Genomic DNA, 14,786 nt, shown 5'->3' on the forward strand with positions numbered 1-14,786 from the left:
CGTACTCCCCATGCCCTACAAAAACTGCTAATATCTTTCGAAAAGTTCATGTTGAATTTAGATTTGAAAATTAATTGCAGTAAAACATACTCCATGAACTGTGGCACAAGATCCAGGGTACAAATGAAAAGAATGTATTTAAATAATGTTCCCCTGGAAAATATTACTACTTTCCCTTACCTAGGCATTCTATTTCACGCATCTGGGGGATGGACAAGTGCTGTAAAGGCCAGAACTCTGTTGTTCCAAAAAACAATAATGGCCATAAAGACTTTTATAAAAAAGCTGGGTCATGAACCAATTAGATAAATCTTGGTCATATATAATGCTACATGTACCTCGGTTGCACTGTATGGTGCGGGTATTTGGGGTTTCTCTAACATAGAATCATTACAATTAACCGAAAATAAATTCTTGAGGGATATCCTTGCAGTACCACAGAGTGTCTCGACATATATTTGCCATATTGAACTGGGTCTCCCGTATATTTCAGATCTAATTAGAATTCAGCCCATCCTTCTTTGGCACAGGGTATGGACTACAAATGAATGTGTGGTAAATCGGGCTGTGCTACAGGATATACTAAATATGGATAATGTGGGTAGTGTTGACTGGCTAAATTATATCAAACATTTCATGATTGAAATTGGTTGCCGTGAATACTATGAGGATCCTCCATCAATGGGAAACATCTCCAGAAAACTGTTGAAAAAACTGAGTTTGGAATACCTTGATAAGAGAAGACGAGTGGAAATGAGTAAACAGACAGTTACCTCGCATAACTTAGTATTATCTGGTGTAAAAGTACAGCCCTATTTAACCCTGATGATGTCGAATTATGATCGATTCCTTTTGACCCGTTTCAGACTAAACATCCTCTTCAGACTCTTGTCATTCCCACAAATGAATTTATGGTCGCGAAATTTGCCTACCTGCCCAAGTGATGATTCCTCACCCCAATCAGATATTCATATTTTATTTTTCTGTAAATTTTACACTATGCCTCGCAGAAAATGTATAATCTCCTTGCTTTAAGATATGAATTTTAACAGATGTCGTCTAGCTTTTATAGAATGCCAGAGAATGGACACAGTTTTTACCATTGCCGTACTTTCAAGTTTTTTTAAGCATGTATTCAAATTGCAAAAATCCATTGGTGTTAATGTAATATAATGGATCTGTTATTTCTTGTGTAAATTGTAATTTTCATGTTGTTGCTTTAATGATTATTGATTTAATCGAATAAGGTCCTTTCTGATTCTGACAAGCAAGATTAATACAAAGAGATATAATGTGAATAAAATGAACACGAAACTTCTCTGTAGTAGCCTCAAGGGCTAAAACAAGCCGTGAGCGTGCACGCTCCCGAACTTCCGGTTTCGGGATGTGCACACTCACGGCTGTCGTGAGGCGGGAGCGGTGGCAGCAGGAGTGGCGGTGGGTGGCAGCAGAAGTCAGGAGTGGCGGCTGAGGCCGCTGATGCGGTAAGTGGGGCATAGTGGGGGTGGGGGGGCGGTGTGTGTATGTGTGTCTGTCTGTCTGCGCGTCTGTCTGTGTGTGTGTGTGTGTCTGTGTGTATGCGCGTGTCTTCAGCCGGCCTGCGCAAGCGCATCCACAGACCAGAAACGCCGCGCGTTCCCAGGTCGGTCTCCCTTCAGAGCTAACTCGGCGACAATAGGTCTCGAGAGCGAGACCTAAAAAGGAGCATATTACTTGCATGCTCCTGCCATCTAGTGTTGCAGCCGGACTCTGCAAATTGTTTTGACTTGAGGAAGTTTTATTATTGGCATCTTACGTCATTTCTCCTCCTTGTGGACAAGAACAAGTTCTATTACACAAGTCTTCCCAAAATAGTAGAACTTACACTAGGTCACTGGGTGATACGATATGCGGAGCCGATGCGGATGTGCTTCTAGTTGGTCTTTGTCTGTGATGGTTTAGGTGAGGTTGAATAAATGGATCAGTTAACCTCTCCATTATCGTCCAATCTCCCTTCTGCTAACTATGGCTATAATGATGGAAAGCCATGTGAATATGCATCTGTCGCGCTGTAGAGCGGATAGGGGCATACTTGAAAAATCCCAATCAAGATTTCGCCGAGCTGGTTCAAATAATTCTTACAAGCAAGATTGAGGTGTTCATCTGATGCCTTTTCAGGCTCGCAGTCGCACATTGCGCTGTAAGGTCACCCAGGGCTCTTCGTGAAGTCTCGTCTTGTTTAAAATATATCTGACCTGCTGGAGGATCTTGTTGCCTCCTTTGGGTTTCAATTCCGTTCCTATGGCGGCGACACCCTGCTTATTCTTCAGTCAGAGGATGGGCATATATTGAGTCAAAATCAGTTCAACCCTTGCCTTACTACGGTGGCTCACGCACACTCTTATACACACGAGGTGTGTAATTTATGCCCCTCCCCAGAGCATAAGGAGGCCAGTGCACTTACTCTGCCAACTCTCTAGGTAGGCCACAGTGCAATTTTCGATCCAAACGGGGTAGGTGTAACTGCTGCACCTATTACATCACAGAATGCTGGTAAAAAGCCAGGACAAAAAGGCAATTAAATGCAATTTTTCAAACGGTCAGTGTTCCCTGCGTACTCTTTAAATCAAAGGTCCAATTATCTGAATACCAAAAACACAAAGCATCTGACCTGCTGTGCCTTATCTGGTTCTCCATCACAGATTAATGCAGATGATATTCTATAAAAGGCCCGGGTCTCCTATTCCGATTTAAGCTGCCCACTAAGGCTCCTTTACATCCCACTCAAAATCCCTCAATCATCAGAGTGCGTACAGATGAGCACTATCATGGGGATGGCAGGTACTACCATTGCCACAGGAAACACAGGTGTTCGTAAATACAGTAAGCACACTTTGGGATAGGGAGTTAGGTCATATAATAAGGGCTTACTATTGGACATGGTTTGGTGTAGAACCTCACATTCATCTAGCAGGCATCACTCACAATAAATATTGTCTAAGCAATGTCATTGTTTCTCTTAAAAGGAATAAGACGACCCACAATCAAGAGGAGTGATGCGTGGTAACAGGTGTAAGTATGAATTCAGGCTGCAACCAAATGCAATCCTTGATTAAAGCAGCCGTAATAACGATTAGATATCAATCAATTTAACGTGTGGAATTCCCTCATAGTCCCCCAATTTCATCTTAGGCAGGGCCATGCTGCATGGGCACTGTGCTGTCAAGGCAAAGACACATCAGTCCTGATGGTGTGGTGGCACTATAGGGGAGGTGGGTGGGGGCAAATTAACCCTCATAATGGATATCCAGCACAGCTTTGCTGGTAATCTCACAGAACAACCACAGGCAAATTAGCCCTCCGCAGGCTAGTGACTAGGGCTATTACTTGGCTAGAGTGCCTCTAATGACCGATACAGCTCACTACAAACCAAACCCAATAGTGGAAAAAAGTATTAAGAGGCTCACACACTTGGGTATTGTGGGCTTACAGTCGACATGACAGGACCTCATACAGATTTACCCCCAAAGTTAAATGTTGGTTATTTCAAGTCTGGAAACGAATAGATGGTGGAACAATGAGCATTTAAAATCCAGAATAGGTTCATTCTGTGAAAACTAAGCTTCCCTACTGTATCTAACCTCATCTTACTTCTTACCTCACTTGTCTCCCAAACCCCATAACTTACACTAATACAGCCAGAGATCTAGGTGTACCTCTAAACCTGGACTTTGATTCCTTTATAGTAGTGTTTCATAAACATTTTGAAACAGCGACCGAGGTTTTAGTACTATAAACTTTCACAAACCACTAACAGATATGTGGTGGGCGATTTTTAATATAACTATAGCATTGTGTGGTAGAACAATCATTTATTTACAGACAACACATTTTCTCTTCAAATGATCACTTAATTTGCATAGGCCTACAGTTTTACGAATCAAACTATACGGCAGACAAATGATAATGTGTGGAAATCATAGTTCAGAGAATATTTGTGTATCACCACGTAAAGATTTATCCTGATCGTATTAAAATCTGTGTTTCCTTCACACTTCAGAATTACAAAAGGTGCTTAATTCGCGCTTTCCTAACGATGTGTAAGGCTGACATTACATTTTGTTGACTTGTGAAAGGAAAGGCTCTCATTTTTTCATAACTGCAGAGTGAGGAGTTTGTAACCAGTCCCCAAGTTAAAAAAAATAACACAGCCAGCAGAAGACATTTGACCTATCTTTAAAGTGAAGCAATTGAGACAAGATAAATACAAAATCTAATGGCATCTGTATTTATTGCTTTGGCTTTTGTGACCCACCAAAAATCATCTGGCGACCCATAGTTTGGGACACACTGCTTTATAGGAAGTACTAATTCTGCAGCCCATAGCCAGCAGTGTAGTAGGAGGAAAGATTAAACATCTCATTTCATAAGGCCAAAATCCGTATCAATTTATTGCAATGAGAGAATTGCGCTACTGAACAGCTTACTTTTGGGGCTTCAACACTATGCCTTTTCACACTAAAACAAAACCACTAACTTTGCTACCTGCACACTAGGTAGCCTATCTAGTACCATATCTACTACCATCCTTCAGTAACCCCCCTCCCCCCACGGCGCCCAAAAAATAGAATGGGCATTAACAACACAGCAAAGTAAAATTATCTCAAGTCATATTCAATCATAATCACTGCATCCCACCAATCATTATTTCTGGAGGTAGTAAAACCCACTGACGCCCTCAAATGTTAGATCCATCAAACCTAATTTTCTTCTGTGCAAACTTAGCTTCTGCTCTTTTCAGAGTTAAAGCTTACATAAAACTATCCCAGTAATTCTAGCTCTCCTACTATAGCACTCCAGATAGACTGACTGTAAATAATATGAGCTTATGCAAACTAGCATACTGAGTTATGTTTGTTTATACATGCTGTGAGTTTAATTTCTCAAATGCATTGCACATTAGATCATTTTTTATGGGGATGTCCTCCAAAACCAGGTATTTGAAACCCACAGCATGCTGCAAATCACAGCACTTGTTAGAAGGGCTGGAAATCCTCAAATAAAAAAATATATACAAGACAATTTGCTTTAGTTGAATATATTTTACAAAACTTCTGTACCCTGACAGGAAGTGTTTTTCTAGCCAACACCTGCATTTGGTTAAATCTTGTACATATCTTGTTCAGGATACTAGAGTATGGTTCAAACAAAAAATAACGATTATCCACATACCTGCTGCGGAGACGAGTTCACATTCTCCTTTGGTGGACTAGCTGGAGAAACATCTCCAAGGAAACCACCCGAGATGTGTGGCTGACACAGTTTTCTGCAAAACAAAATTAGATGGGTGTAAACAACTGAATACTTATATAAATGAAATGGAAAAAACACAGTAGAATAAAATGGCATACTACTAAATTTAAGAAAAGGATGCTCATTTTTTAAAAATTCTATTAAGAGAGTAAAACAGAGACAGACCTAGCACAAGACTCTATGAAATCTGTTTTACACAGCATAAAAAACAAACTTGGCAGAAGTCCTATGCCACTGTTTTCATGGTAGCCCAAATAGACATCAATTTCAGATTAGTAAATCCAATTCTCCATGTTAAGGTTTAAAAACCCTTTCCCCCACCCCAATCATTAACAATTTTTTGACCCAATAATTTTCAGAAATATATTTTAAATACCTGAGTCAAGGGTATTGAAACATTAGTCATGGGTTACCCACAGAGTTATGACGTCTGGCAGAATCTACAACTTGTACATCATCTTTGGGGTATGAAACAGCTGTGTGAGGACCTTCTGTTTCACCAGTTTAAAGCACAAGTTACTACTTGTGTAACGATATATCTGTAAGAGACATTAGTTAGTGATAGATTCCTTACCTTCGAATATCTCCAGGCGTCAGACTGGATCCAGAAATTTTTGCGTAGTAGTACCCTTGCGCGTCGGTAGGCATCGTCTCCGGCTCCGCGTCAGTCGTCGGCGCCGTGATGACGTTGTCGGAGTACTTAGACGCCGCCTCCGTGTGCGGACGTCAGTTCTTAGACACAGCTTTTCCGCGCCAAAAACGCAGAGCAATGTCAAAAACCAACACTGGTGCCATTGAAACTATGGCCCTGAAAGGGGATGACCTCAACCCTAGATATCGGTTCGCAGAACGGGGAGGATGGGTGGGTCGGTAAGGAATCCATCACTAACTAATGTCTCTTACAGATATATCGTTACACAAGTAGTAACTTGTGCATCTGAAAGAGACACGTTAGTGATAGATTCCTTACCTTAGAATAGAGACCCCAGCAATACCAACCCCGGTGGTGGGTCTGCGAACCAATAATCACACCAGAAAGTCCTGGAGGACGGAACAGCCAAAGAAGCCATCCCTCCGGACTTGGCTGTCCTGGCAGTAGTGTCTTGCGAACGTGTGCAGCGAGGCCCACATAACAAATGTCCTGCAAGGGGACTCCTCGGCCCAGGGAAGTGGTAGTTGCCATGGCCCGAGTGGAATGGGCCCTCAGCCCAACAGGAGGTTCCTTTTAGCCAAGGAGTAGCACGCTTGGATGCACAACACGATCCACCGAGAGATGGTCAGTTTGTGCACCGCCCGTCCATTCTTAGCGCCCACGTAACCAACAAAGAGTTGGTCATCCACCCGGAACTGGCGTGTGCGATCCAGATAGTATGAGAGCGCACGTTTTGGGTCCAGACGGTTAAGCCTCTCTTCCTCTTTCGAGGGATGCGGAGGCGGAAAGAAGGTGGGCAAGGTGATGGACTGCCCGATGTGGAAGGCTGTGACTACCTTGGGCAGGAAAGAGGGTTTTGTCCGCAACACAACCTTGTCCGGATGGACAGAAAGGAAAGGAGGTTTAGAGGATAGAGTCTGGAGCTCACTCACTCTCCTGGCAGAGGTGATGGCAACCAGGAAAGCAGTCTTCAGAGTAAGAAGGCGGATAGGACAGTTGTCAACTGGCTCAAAGGGAGCGCACATCAGAAAAGTAAGAACCAGGTTCAAGTCCCACTGAGGCATCACGAAGGGAACAAGTGGAAACGTGTGTGTGATGCCTTTCAGAAAACGATTGACAATAGGGGACTTGAACAAAGATGGTTGATCAGGCAGCCTGAGGAAGGCTGAAAGGGCAGAAAGGTAGCCCTTGATAGTGCCCAGAGCAGAGCCCTGCTAGGCAAGAGAAAGAAAGAAGAGAAGAACCTCAGAAAGAGGGGCAGAGAGAGGATCCACAGCCTTTGCTGTGCACCATGCCACAAATCTGTTCCACCTGCAGGCGTATACAGACTTTGTGGAGGGACGCCTGGCTGCCAGAATTATATTACAGACTTCAGGAGGCAAGTCAAATGGCCTCAACTGTCGCCGCTCAATCTCCAAGCATGGAGGTGGAGACTGGACAATTTCGGGTGGAGGACCGTCCCCTGTTGCTGCGATAGAAGGTCCTCCTGAAGAGGCAGACGAACCGGGGGATCGACTGACATACTGAGTAGCTCGGGATACGAATACCTTTGTCCCCAGTCCGGAACCACAAGGATGACTTGGGCCTGGTCGCGTTTGATCTTCTTCAGCACTCTGGGCAGAAGTGGTATAGGCGGAAAGGCGTACAACAGACCGCAACTCCACTCACGGCGAAAAGAGTCTCCGAGCAAGTGCCGCCTTGGAAATTCCAACGTGCAGAACTGATGACATTGCGTGTTCTCTTCGGTGGCGAATAGATCTAACCAAGGCTCTCCCCACTGCAGAAAGAGACCTTGCGTCACGTCCGAGTTCAGACGCCATTCGTGATCCATCATGCACCGGCGGCTGAGTTCGTCCGCCCTGGCGTTCAGAGAACCTGCCAGGTGTTGAACCACCAGGGTCACGCCCTGATGTTCCAGCCACTGCCAAAGGCGCAGAGCCTCCTGGCAGAGGGTCCACAACCCCACCCTGCCCTGTTTGTTGCAGTACCACATGGCGGTGGTGTTGTCCATGAACACCTGCACTACACTCTCTCGGACACAGGGGAGAAATGCCTTCAGTGCAAGACGAATCGCCCGCAGCTCCAAAAGGTTGATATGGAGCCAGGACTCCGCTGAAGACCAGAGGTCTCTGATCTCCGCCTCTCCCATGTGGCCTCCCCAGCCCTGGAGGGACGCTTCCGTCACAACCACGTGCTCCAGTTGGAGAAGGGAGAGGGATCTGCTGCTGACCCAATCGCGGTCCGTGAGCCACCACTGCAGCTGTTTCGCAGTGCACTCCGAGATCAGGAAATGGTCGGACAGGTTGCCCTGATGCTGGGCCCACTGAAACTTCAGGTCCCGCAGAGCCCGCATCCACCAACGGGCGTGATGCACCAGAAGGATGCAGGAAGCCATCAGCCCCAGAAGCCGCAGCGTCAACCTGACCGAGACTCGGGATAAAGGCTGAAAGATCGGAATCGGAGCCTGAATATCCTGAACCCGCTGCTTGGGCGGATAAACCCGAAACTGCGCCGAGTCGAGAACCGCTCCGATGAAGAGGAGCTTTTGAGAGGGACACAGGTGTGACTTTGGCAGGTTGATGGAGAACCCCAGCAGTTGCAGGAGATCCGCCGTCGTCTGGAGGTGGCTGACGACTGTCTGGGGCGAGCCCGCCTTCAACCACCAGTCGACGAGGTAGGGGAAGACTGAAACCCCTAACCTGCGCAGATGAGCTGCGACCACCGCCATCACTTTCGTGAACACCCATGGGGCGCTGGTAAGGCTGAAGGGGAGCACGGTAAACTGAAAGTGCTTGTGGCCTACCAGGAACCGCAGGTAGCGCCGGTGGGCCGGCAGGACGGGGATGTCGACTCCCGGAGCTGTGATGGCTCCTACCCCGCGACCTGTCCCTCGACTTCCGTTGGGACCGGAACCTCTCGCGGCGCGGGCCGACTGCCGGAGTTCGAGTCGCTTGCGGGACCGCTCCCACCTAGCTTTCGAAGTCAGGGCCTGGCAGTCGGGGCAGGCCTTGTCGTCGTGATCGACGCCGAGACAGTGGAGACACAGACGGTGAGGGTCAGTGACTGACATCAGTCGGTCGCAATCCTCACAAGGCTTGAAACCTGGCATCTCTATCGGCACCGTCCGGAGTCGCAAGACTCAAGAAAAATGATCAAAAGGGATCAAAAAAGTTTAGTCAAAAAGTGACTAAGGTACCACTTTTTCCGGATCTGCGCTGCTGGCGCGGAAAAAAGAAGAACGGACGTCAGCAAGCGGAGGCGGCGTCTAAGTACTCCGACGACTTCATCACGGCGCCCATGACGCCGACGACGGACGCAGAGCCGCAGACGAAGAGTGTTGCGGCGGGGCACGTGAGTAACGAACCCTTTGTATATTGAAGAGTGTAAATAGCCGTAGCTTAAAACAGTCACGATCGCACGTTTGCACTTACCACTGTATATATTGTATTGTACCCGTTCCGTCACGGACGTCACTGTACAGACTCCCCGCACTTGTTCACGCCAGCATCAACCCCTCTTTTGCCCTGATACTCTTTTTCCTTTCCCTCTTGACCCGTTCCCTACCCTCCTCACAGTCCATTCATATCCCACACACCTGGTGACGGTATTCGAAAGCAAGACAACGTACAACAGTCGAACTAACGGCCCTTTCTCTTTCTCTCCTTCCCATACCTCTGAGGAACCATCATCCCGGTGACCGGCCAACTGGACCTGCTGGACGACCTCAACCGACGCCCACCCAAGAACCAGCCCTTCCGAGGAACTACTGTGACGACTTACGACCAAGCATCATCCCGAAGCCAACCCTGTCCCTTTTTTCTCTCACGAACTGAAACCTCTGTACACTAAGAATAAAAACCGGCTCAGAAATAGCCCACTATATACGGCCTCCACGCCTGTTATTCCGGTCCGCACACAGCCCACGATCACAATCTCTCAAATGCTATAAATGGAAATGTAACACTACATTCACCTCTTAGTCTGTGCAATATTTTTTCCTTTTAAAAAAAATACTTTTTGGATTAACAGTACAGCAAACTAATGTCATTGAACAACTTACGTTTTTGTGAATAGTTTCTTTCTCTATCTGATTATTATTCAGTTATCAAGGCAAACCAGATGCTTGGCATCTGGTTTGTGCTGCACATCAGGTCCTCTCATGCTTTTTAGGGTATCCCTCAACATTATCTACAGCTCCTTCTTTAACACAATGATTCATACCACTGAGCTGGTTATGGAGGGGTAGATGAGATGGGGGCTAGTCTGATCTCTGGTATCATGCAAATTCTCCTTTAGCAGTAAGTATACCTATTGCCATGAGTGTGCAGGCATTCCTCACCCATGATTTTGGACCTTCTGAGGAAAGGTTGTCCGACCTGTGGCTGGCGGCCTGTTGTGTCCTTGGAAACGGTGTTGCCATCTCCTTCTCAGTACTGTCAATGCGCTCTTTTGAACACCAGATCGCTTGGCAGACATTCCACGGACATCTGGAATCTACTCTCTGACTCTTAATTTTCTTGTCTGTTTTTAACAGAGACATGGCTCGGGGATGGCTCAGGCCCTGATTTGGCCAGTGCATTACCCCCGAACTACACCATCTTAAGAAATGGCAGAGTTGGGGGGGGGGGAGGGGGAGTGGCTCTCATTGTGGAAAAGGATATAATATGTTCCTCGTTTCCGGTTAAAAACATATCTGGCTGTAAAGCCTTGGGCTTTACTCTTGGTCTTTCGTCTCGTCAGACGTGCACGGGCCTCCTTGTTTATAGACCACCGGGGTCCATTGGCACGTTTTTTGATGATTTACAGGCAGCGCTTTCTGTTCCTTGTATGCGATCAGCGCATTGTCTTCTGCTGGGGGATTTAAATCTGCATATGGATCTGGCAGCGGATCCTAATGCATCTAAACTGCAGGAGGTTGTGGCGCTGCTTGGGCTTGTTCCCTATATTGACAGCCCCACCCATAATAAAGGGCATACATTAGATCAAATTTTTTCCACAAGGCAGATACCTGGGTCATCCCCACTTCCAGTGCTATGGTCGGACCATTTTTTAATAAATTTTGGTATTCCTTATAACACCACGATAGGTCAGAGAGTGCAGAAGGGCGAGATCCGTCAATCAAGAGCTTTCCATCGAGTCTCAGTGGAAATGCTGACTGATGCCCTTCGTCTTCATCCCTGCGAGCTTACTGACGATCTGGAATCTAACTTGGAGGTGGTTCATAAGTGGTTGACTGCCAGATTTGACGAGTTAGCTCCAGCGAAGACAGCCAAATCAGCCCATAGCCATGTCTCCGCTCCTTGGTTCACCCCCTCACTCAGAAAAATGCGCCAAGAGTGCAAAAAAGCTGAAAGAGTATGGCGGCGAAAAATACGAGCCGGAGGATAAATTAAAATATCTTGATACTATTAAGATCTATCATAAACACATTGCTGAGGGCAAAAAAGAATATCTGGAACGCAGAATAGACAAAGCGGATAATATGAGCAAGGAACTTTTCAGAATAGTCAAGGAGTTTGCCTCTCCTGCTGCCTGCTCACCTTCTCACTCTCCCACAGAAGAGTGTATTAGGCAACTTGCAGTCTTCTTTGCACATAAAATTACGACGATTCAGGAGTCTTTTCCTGTCTCGGACCCCATAGTGTCACAGCACATAGATCAATCTCTCCTCCCTCTTTGAGCGAAGACAACATGCCCATACCTTCGGTCTTCCCTCCAATGACCTGTGCCACCTCTCATGATTTCTTGTCCCGTCTTCAGTCAGACTCACCTTTGGATCCTTGCCCGGCAAAATGTTTGGGTAGAGTGGTTTCAGCTGTTAATAGCTTGCTGAACCCTCTGCTGAATCTCTCCCTGACCACGGGAGTGGTCCCTCCGGCATGGAAACACGCGCTGATTCTGCCACTAATCAAAAAGCCTACTTTAGATCCCCTGGTGCATGCTAATTACAGGCCGATCTCCCTGCTCCCTGCTCTAGCGAAGGCTGTTGAAAAACATGTGCAGCTCTCGATCACCAACTTCATCAAGAGCAACAACATCCTCCATGATACACAATCTGGTTTCCGTGCTAATTATAGCACGGAGACAGCCCTTCTGGAGGTCACCGAAGCTATCAGGGAAACCCTCGATCTGGGAGGAAAGGCTATATTAGTCATGCTGGATCTGTCGGCGGCCTTCGACACCGTCCCACGTGACGGTCTCCTTTTAAGACTCCGGGAGATCGGGTTTCGTGGGACGGTGTTGGATTGGTTTAAATCCTTTCTTTCGGACCGTCGACAGGTGATCTGGGCACCACCGTTCTCCGCTGAAATGCCGCAGATAGAGGTGGGGGTTCCTCAAGGGTCCATTCTGAGCCCCACCCGTTTCAATATCTATATGGCCCCTCTGGCGGCGGTAGCGGAGGCTTTTGGTGCCCAGATCATATCCTACGCTGATAACACCCAGCTCCTGTTCACTTGCAGGAAGGGTGAGGCTTTTGATGGTGCCAGAATCAAAGACTGCCTCAGTTCGGTCTTTGCTTGGTTTCAACGGCACAGCCTAAAATGCAACTCAGACAAGTCTGAGTTGCTTTTCTTTGGGTGTGCTCCTGATCCGTGCTGGAAATCGTGGTGGCCCCAGGACATGTTTCCTCCTGAGAAAGTGTTGACGCAAGCCAAGAATCTTGGTGTGATATGCGATGACGACCTCTCTTTTAGATCCCAGATTATTGGGTTATCGGGGAAATGCTTTGGCATCTTGAAGATGCTTAGAAAATTTCTCCCGCTGCTATCCCTACAATACAAAAAAATCATTGTGCAGGCGTTGATCGGATCGCGACTCGACTACGCCAATGCCTTGTATCTGGGATTGCCGAAATACTTGCTGGCCAGACTACAAATAGTGCAGAACTCGGCGGCAAGAGCCATCTTCGGCCTTCCACGTAGAGCTAGAGCCTCTGATTTGCTCAAAAAGTTGCACTGGCTGCCCATCTCGAAAAGAATCGTCTTTAAGATCCTTACTCTGGCGTTCAAGGCCCTTCATTCTGTGGGCCCAAATTATATCAGGAAGCGAATGGCTTTCTATGTGCCCAGGATGATGCTGCGGTCGGCCACATCGGCCACGATCGCTGTCCCGCCTATTAGACGTGCCCGGATGGGAGGACGGTCCTTCCGCTATCTGGCGGTCCGCCACTGGAATGAGCTCCCTGTCTCCCTTCGGAAAGCCAACAGTCTCCTCTCCTTTAGAAGGGAGTTGAAGACCTGGCTCTTTACTGCTTGACCTCTCGGACCACTGTAAGCTGCTGTCTGGTGTTTTTCGGATTCAGGTCTCTTTGCCAAAGCGCCGGGACACCCTATGGGGTAGCCGTGCGCTATAGAAGAGATCGCACATAACATAACATTGTCACTCGACTGACCTGATGGATACAGTGTGGAGAAAAGGTATGATGAGTTAACTCCTCCCTCTCAGGTTTTCTAAAATGGTCTGGCAACCCTTAGTCTGTAGGCTGCATCTCAATCTAGAGAGCCACATCAATCTTAGCAACAGGCTTAGTCCAGGCAAAGCCTAAAAGTTACAAAGAAACTTATAATTTGTTGAAGCATGAAACACTGATCACCCCAGCAGCCTCAATCAACAGCCTCAATCAAGACTGTCTGAGCTTACAGTGGAGGTATAGGAAACTTCAAATGTGTTCTTTGAGACCGTAATCGTAGCAGGATAACCACACAAACACCCTACCTCCCACCCAAGAAGGATCCTAAAATAGAGACCGATCTAAACCTGGAAACTATTTGAAGGCTTGCATTGGTGAGAATGCTTTAGCAGTACAAACCCACATGCTCAAAACTGTACCAGCAAGAATAAGAAACCTTTACAAATGCCAGGAGTTTCAAAAGATGTAAAGACTTGGATGTACCCAAACACTAAAACCTTCCAAACTACAGTGTCATCAACATAGGTTGATCCCATAAAAATGACACAAGGAGATGGTATGCAACATCAAGTGCTGCTCGAACCAACTCATGTTTTTGCATGACTGGCCTTTGTGTGTGATCCAAGCCAAAGCAACACCACTGAAGCATTCCTCCAACCCTCACATGCCTCAAAACATCTCCCAAGTCCCAATATAAATACACCACACAGAAGAAGCTGAGTGACCTCTTACATTAACCCACTCACTTTTAGGTCACCCCACAAATATTAAGCACAATACAAGTGCTACAATATAATTAGATGCATCATCGGTCTACTTTTCCATGCAGGAAAACCGAGCTTGCCTATATATCAAACGATTGTGAGAAAATAAGCGTGCAGGAAGAATCATCCAATTTCAGGTGTTACTTAACCGTCACCGTCAAGACAGAGTAAAAAAAACCTGGATGTAGAAAGACAGAGAACAGTAATTCCCTTATTGTCCACATTAAATTTCCGCAGTACAGAGGGACGGAGTGATGGCGATAGGAAGAGAAAGTCTCTCATAATATAATCAAAGGTCGTGTATAGGGCTCATAAAGATGAACATCCCCCAAATCAACAAGCCCTATGCACCAGAGCAGAATTCAAACTCAACTTTCACCAGGAGGAATTGCGGTTAGGCTAACAATGCTGATAGGCCCCAAAAAAGCTGTCACACACTTAAGTAGATGGTTGAAAAATAATAATAAAAAACGAGACCAAATAGAGCAGAATGGAATATAGTCCATTCAGTGTTTCCGGTCTGAAGACTCATTACCTATGCTCAATTGTAAGTTTTGATTCGCACAGCATCAGGCAACCTTCTCATCCCCTATTTTTAGAGCCTGAATCACTCATGGCTGAAACAAAACACCAAGAGTAGCTTTTATCAAGAGGAAAATGAAGTTTT

At 46.4% G+C, this 14,786-nt stretch overlaps 1 protein-coding gene across 2 annotated transcripts in view; it reads right to left on the bottom strand.

The window, feature by feature from the left end:
• ELL (elongation factor for RNA polymerase II) overlaps positions 1-14,786 on the bottom strand; it is a 237,924-nt gene that overhangs the window by 34,817 nt on the left and 188,321 nt on the right. For both annotated transcript variants that reach the window (XR_015302609.1, XM_086947018.1), the window contains exon 7: positions 5,212-5,305. Coding sequence is in view for 1 of the 2 variants with exons in the window: in XM_086947018.1 (XP_086803144.1) it covers positions 5,212-5,305 (94 nt within the window). In the remaining variant the exon portion in view is untranslated. The remainder of the gene's footprint in view (positions 1-5,211; positions 5,306-14,786) is intronic.

The sequence above is a fragment of the Lissotriton vulgaris genome, chromosome 12, assembly GCF_964263255.1.
Source record: "Lissotriton vulgaris chromosome 12, aLisVul1.2, whole genome shotgun sequence".
NCBI classification, from domain to species: domain Eukaryota; kingdom Metazoa; phylum Chordata; class Amphibia; order Caudata; family Salamandridae; genus Lissotriton; species Lissotriton vulgaris.